This window comes from Eubalaena glacialis, chromosome 2 (genome assembly GCF_028564815.1).
Source record: "Eubalaena glacialis isolate mEubGla1 chromosome 2, mEubGla1.1.hap2.+ XY, whole genome shotgun sequence".
NCBI classification, from domain to species: Eukaryota; Metazoa; Chordata; class Mammalia; order Artiodactyla; family Balaenidae; genus Eubalaena; species Eubalaena glacialis.
The window spans coordinates 195,893,987-195,900,914 of record NC_083717.1 but is presented as its reverse complement, the minus strand read 5'-3'; the positions used below and the strand labels follow the sequence as shown (position 1 = coordinate 195,900,914).

The window sequence follows — 6,928 nt, the reverse complement described above, 5'->3', positions numbered from 1 at the left end:
ATAAAACCCATATGATCATCTCAATAGATGCAGAAAAAGCTTTTGACAAAATTCAACACCTACTTATGATAAAAACTCTCCAGAAAATGGGCATAAAGGGAACCTACCTCAACATAATAAAGGCCATATATGACAAACCCACAGCAAGCATCATACTCAAGAGTGAAAAACTGAAAGCATTTTTACTAAGATCAGGACCAAGACAAGGATGTCCACTCTTGCCACTCTTATTCAACATAGTTTTGGAAGTCCTAGCCATGGCAATCATAGAAGAAAAAGAAATAAAAGGAATACAAATTGGAAAACAAGACATAAAGCTGTCACTGTTTGCAGATAACATGATACTGTACGTAGAAAATCCTAAAGATGCCACCAGAAAAGTATGAGAACTAACCATTGAATTTAGGAAGGTTGTAGGATACAAAATTAATGCACAGAAATCTCTGCCATTCCTTTACACCAAAAACGAAAAATCAGAAAGAGAAATTAAAGAAACAATCCCATTTACCATTGCAACAAAAAGAATAAAATACCTAGGAATAAACCTGTCTAAGGAGGCAAAGACTTGTACTCAGAAAACTATAAAACACTGATGAAAGAAATCAAAGATGGCATAAACAGATAGAGAAATATACCATGTTCTTGGATTAGAAGAATCAACATTATGGAAATGACTCTACTACCCAAAGCAATCTACAGATTCAATGCAATCCCTATCAAACTAACAATGGCATTCTTCACAGAATTAGAACAAAAAATTTTACAATTCGTATGGAAACACAAAAGACCCCGAATAGCCAAAGCAATCTTCAGAAAGAAAAAAGGAGTTGGTGGAATTAGGCTCCGTGACTTCCAAGTATACCACAAAGCTACAGTAATCAAGACAGTATGGGACTGGCACAAAAACAGACATATAGATCAATGGTACAGGATAGAAAGCCCAGAAATAAACCCATGCACATATGGTCACCTAATTTACCACAGAGGAGGCAAGAATATACAGTGGAGAAAAGACAGCCTCTTCAATAAGTGGTGCTGGGAAAACTGGAAGCTATATGTAAAAGAATGAAATTAGAACACTACCTAACACTATACACAAAAGTAAACTCCAAATGGATTAAAGACCTAAATGTAAGTCCAGGCACTATACAACTGTTAGAGGAAAACATAGGAAAAACACCCTTTGACATAAACCACAGCAAGATCTTTTTTGACCCATCTCCCAGAGTAACGGAAATAAAAACAAAAATAAACAAATGGGATTTAATTAAGCTTAAAAGCTTTTGCACAGCAAAGGAAACCATAAACAAGACAAAAAAAAAAAAACCTCTCAGAATGGGAGAAAATATTTGGAAATGAAACAACAGATAAAAGATTAATCTCCAAAATATACAAACAGCTTATGGAACTCAATATCAAAAAAAAAAAAAAAAACACATAAAATCCAATTTAAAAATGGGCAGAAGACCTAAATAGACATTTCACCAAAGAAGACATACAGATGGCCAAGAGGCACATGAAAAGATGCTCAACATCCTTAATTATTAGAGAAATGCAAATCAGAACCACAATGAGGTACACCTCACACCAGTCAGAATGACCATCATCAAAATATCTACAAACAATAAATTCTGGAAAAGGTGTGGTGAAAAGGGAACCCTCCTGCACTGTTGGTGGGTATGTAAATTGATACATCCACTATGGAGAACAGTATGGAAGTTCCTTAAAAAACTAAAAATAAAACTACCATATGACCCAACAATCCTGCTACTGGGCATATACCCTGAGAAAACCATAATTCAAAAGAAACATGTACCACAATGTTCATTGCAGCTCTATTTACAATAGCCAGGTCATGGAAGCAACCTAAGTGTCCATCGACAGATGAATGGATAAGGAAGATGTGGCACATATATACAATGAAATATTACTCAGCCATAAAAAGAAACAAAATTGAGTTTTTTGTAATGAGGTGGATGGACATAGAGTCTGTCATACAGAGTGAAGTAAATCAAAAGGAGAAAAATACCATATGCTAACACATATATATGGAATGTAAAAAGGAGAAAAAATGGTACTGATAAACCTACTTGCAGGGCAGGAATAAAAATGTAGACCTAGAGAATGGACTTGAGGACACGGGGTGGGAGGGGAAAGCTGGGGCGAAGTAAGAGTAGCATGGACATATATACACTACTGAATGTAAAATAGTTAGCTAGTAGGAAGCAGCAGCATAGCACAGTGAGATTGGCTCGGTGCTTTGTGATGACCTAGAGGGGTGAGATAGGGAGGACGGGAGGGAGGCTCAAGAGGGAGGGGATATGGAGACATATGTATGCATATGGCTGATTCACTTTGGTGTACAACAGAAACTAACAGTGTTGTGAAGCAATTATACTCCAATAAAGATCTATTAAAAAAGAAAGAAAAAGATATTATGTGACAGGATAGAGAGGTAAGAATGGGTGAAAAATTATCCCTGTTGAATTTAAGTGTCTAAAATACACTCATATCTTCCAGATATTATACAAATGTCACCACAGTGAATGTGCACTTTGCCCTTTTCTGCTCACAAATAATCTTAGATTTTGTCTGCTCCTTTCTCCAAGTTTCCCTTCTTCTCTCACAAGGACAGGGTGGAGGTCCCTCTCATATTTGTGGAGTCTGGGATCTAAGCACTGGACCAAGGTTCTCTAGCTGACCTCAGCCTCTGTGTACTTCTCTGAGAAGAGAACAGAGAGAACATGGTCAGCACTTCACTGGGCTTCACTGCCCTCGATCTCTTGTTGAAAATGGCCAGTGGTCACTCAAACCCAACACTGGTTATCAATATAGACAACAGGGAACTGAGGATGGAAAGCATGGTCATGAAGCTCACACCCCTGAGACACAATCAATCCCACACCCAAATCCATAGTCTCTGGCTTCCATCCATTCTGTAACCTGATTTCTGTCTCCATCTGTAACAAAGGATGGGGAGGGCTAAATCCTTAGACCAGGGGTGTGCCTGGGACCTACAGTGATGGCTGAGATGAAGACGAAGGTTCTGTGGGCAGCTCTTTACAGGAACCTTCAGAAATCCAAACTTAGCATTAGATTTTGTTATATTCAGATATGATTGATGATGTTGTACAAGTGGAAAGAGATTTATTATATACACAGAAATAAGACCGTGTGACATTGGTGATGGGATAGATACAGATCAGTGTAACAGATGATGTGTGCCTTTAGGATAAGCCTAGTTTTAATTTGATAAGACACATTATGTACAGAACATAAAACAGAATATACTTATTTATACACACATTTTAAAATGTTGGAAATGTGAAAGATTCATTTAATAAAATTAACAGAAAATGCTGATTGCAGGAATATAATTAAAACATGTATATCTTAACTATTAGGTGAAACAAGCATTTACTACAAAATAAAAGTAAAACAGGCCACAATCATAAAACTCAACATCATGAAACACATGTCTCTGATTTGGAGATAGTGGGTCAGTTAAAAGTAATGTCATAAATGCTCAAATTAAATGAAATGGAAGTTTGAGACAGATTGTCATTTATTATGGAATTATATTTGTAGCATGTTGATATCAAAATACCAATTTATATAATTTTATGATTATAGAATTTGGCAATGCTAGATATATTTAATGTGTTTATTTGGATTTCAAAAAGGGTCTGGAGAGAACTATAATCATTTAAAATAGCTACTTGAATAATACAAGAAATTAAAATTATAATAAGCTACTCATCTTATGTAGCTTTGTTCTAATGATCACGAAGTCGGTGCCATCCCATGACCTGATTCCAACGTCCCACACAGACCAAGTGTCCTACTGGGAGTGACAGGCTGAGTGAGTCCAAATGCCCCAGATGGCCCAGGTGAGACTAATTCAGCGTTTCTCCACTTATAAGGACAAGGATGCCCCACATGCAAATTTTCCTCCATTCTCTAGGGTAAAATTGATCCTTGGGCTGTGGGAGCTCACAGCTCTCCCCTCAGGCAGGGTTGAAGTCTCTGGGGAAGGCACAGCTGTGGTCTAGAAGAAGATGAGGCTGTGGGGTCTTCTCCTCTGCCTGGTGACAGCTCCCCAAGGTAGGGTCTCAGGTGTCAGGCATAGGTATGTGGGGATGGTTGTGACTGCAGGTGACTGACAGAGACTGATTCTCCTTGTTCCCAGGTGTCCTGTCCGAGGTGCAGCTGCAGCAGTGGGGCCCAGGACTGGTGAAGCCCTCACAGACCCTCACCCTCACCTGTGCTGTCTATGGTTCCTCCATCACTAGTGGTTACTACTGCTGGAACTGGATCCGCCAGCCCACAGGGAAGGGACTAGAGTGGATGGGAAACATATGTAATGATGGGACCACTTACTACAGCCCATCGCTCAAGAGCCGCATCTCCATCTCCAGAGACACGTCCAAGAACCAGTTCTCCCTGCAGTTGAGCTCTGTGACCACCGAGGACACAGCTGTGTATTACTGTGCAAGAGACACAGTGAGAGGAATTCAGTGTGAGCCCAGACACAAACCTCCCTGCACGGAGACAGTAGGGGGGCTGCAGGGGGAGCTCAGGACACACCAGGGGACGCTCAGGAGCCATGGAGCACAGGGTCAGCCCCAGGAGCAGGTGCTGAGGATATGTAAACACTCTGGTGTTTCCTGTCCCTTCACAGCAAAATCTTACACAGAAATTCCTGTTTTCTGCATTTGTAACCCCCTGGTCTCTCTGACTTTACAATGGACAATGTAGAACAAGAATTAAACTCACTCATTTAATGTAATGGTGAAAAGCACATAACATTATATTCACCATCTTAACCATTTTGAACTATACTATCCAGTGGCCCTTGATATATTCACACGTTTCTGTTATTCTCACCACTGACTAGTTGCAAAACAGTTTCTTCACTTTACAAAAAAACCTCCTATTTTACATGTGGTCCCTTCCAGCTTCTCCCTCCCCAAGGACTCTTGAATCCACTCCTGTACCTTCCGTCTCTACAGATTTGTCTCTTTGGGATATTTCATGTAAATAAAGTGATATAGTATGTGTCTTCTTGTGCTGCTTCTTTCAATTAGCATAATTTTTCAAGGTTATCCCTGATATAATATGTATCAGTATTCTATTCCTTTTTCTGGATGCATAGTGTTTATTTTATGGATATATCGCATTTGTTTATCCATTCATCAGTTGGACTCCATTAGTGTTTGTCCACTTTCAGGCTATTGTGAATACTGCTGCTATGGACAGTTGTAAATTTTTGTTTGAACGTCTGTTTTTAACTCTCTTCGGCGTATTCTATGGAATAGAATTTTAAGATCATATATTAATTTTGTTTTTAACTTTTTGAAGAACTGAAAAGAGATTTTCCACGGCACATGAACTATTTTTATTCCAACCAGCAGTCTACAAAATTTCCTATTTCTTCACATCCAGGACAACACTTGTTAATTTTCTTCAAAAAAAAATAGTGATTCTAGTGGCTGTGAAGTGGTATCTCATAAGTTTTTTTTCTTAATTTACTTTTCCCTAATGACTACTAAAATCGATGATCTTTCCATATACTTGTGAGACATTTATTTTTCTTCTCAGATGAAATTTCTGTATTCTATCTTGACTGTTTTTAATTGAATTTTTCATCTTTTTATTATCGAATGGTAAGACTTCCTTGCACAGCCCTGAATATTAGACCATTGAAGGAGGCAGCCTCTGTGCATCAGGGACCTTTAGCTCTGCCCACACTTCACCAAAGGTTCCAACAACCAGGCGTCACCCCTTTCCCCACAGCCTGTAGTAGTTTTGGTCGTGGAGATGAGGAGACCTGTTGAATGACTCAGCTCTGCACCAGAGAAGCACTAGCACCAGTGAAAACCTAGACTTTGTAGGAACAACAACAGGAAGGAAACCCCTGGGATGCACAGAGTGGGGGGAAGACCAGGGAGATGAGACCAGTAGAGAGGGAATCCATCACTTCTGTGTGAGAAGACCTGGCTTCTCTCCTGGTCTATGCTTGTGTGATGGACAGGGATCCACAGAACCAAGTCTGAGAAATGCAGGATGCTGCTGACCACTGTAATGATTTCAGACAGCATCCTCAGTGTGGAATTGTGCTTCAAAACCTTAAAATAGAACTCATATTGGAGCCAGAGCCATTAGCAGGTAGGTCAAGATTGCAGTCTGCATCAGACTGGGGTGATATCAGCCAAAGAAGCAAAGAAAGGAAAACCAGCATTCTCCAGGAGAATTGACATGAAGCAGAGTCAATAACACAGATTTGACAAGGGTCAGGTTTAGAAAGAAATCACTCATAGTAAATAAAATTTAAAAAACAAAATAAAATAATTAAAGTTCTCAATTTGACAATTCAAGTACAAACCAAATTTATTTTGCAGAGCAGAAGTTAGTTTATATGTTTCTTTGATTTCATTTTGATGAGTTCTCATTAATGGATTTTTTCTTTTATTGATTCTGCCCCTAATGTTGCCTCAAAGAAGTATTCCCAAGACCTATGTAATGAAGAATTTCTGGAATGTTATATTCAGATCTTATGTAATCTCACAGTTTATATTGAAATCTATGATCCAGTCAGTTAATTTTTATACAAAATGTGAGGTCAGGGTTCACGTTATTTTTATTATTTTTTGGTCTGTGGGTGTCAGTTGCTCTGTCACTTCAAAAGAGAAGCTGATGTGATCAACAACAAATTTATCATATTATATATTATATTATGATATACAAATCAATAATGTAATTAAAGATTGATCTAATTAAAATCAATATTTGATGATTTCACATCTACAAACAGAGTTCTCCAGATGAGTTCACAGTTAAGCCTCCAGAGGGCCATCTGGAGACATAAATCTCATGCTCCCAAGTATATCATCAGCCACCCTGGGCAGATAGGCTTTCTCCTATCCAG

At 38.7% G+C, this 6,928-nt stretch overlaps 1 gene segment (V, D, J or C); it reads left to right on the top strand.

Annotated features, from left to right (window-relative positions):
* Positions 1-4,058: 4,058 nt before the first annotated feature.
* Positions 4,059-6,928, top strand: part of LOC133084762 (immunoglobulin heavy constant mu-like) — a 266,145-nt gene continuing 263,275 nt past the window's right edge. Inside the window, 2 exon segments of the C gene segment in view lie at positions 4,059-4,104; positions 4,190-4,503. Of these exon segments, the coding sequence occupies positions 4,059-4,104; positions 4,190-4,503 (360 nt within the window).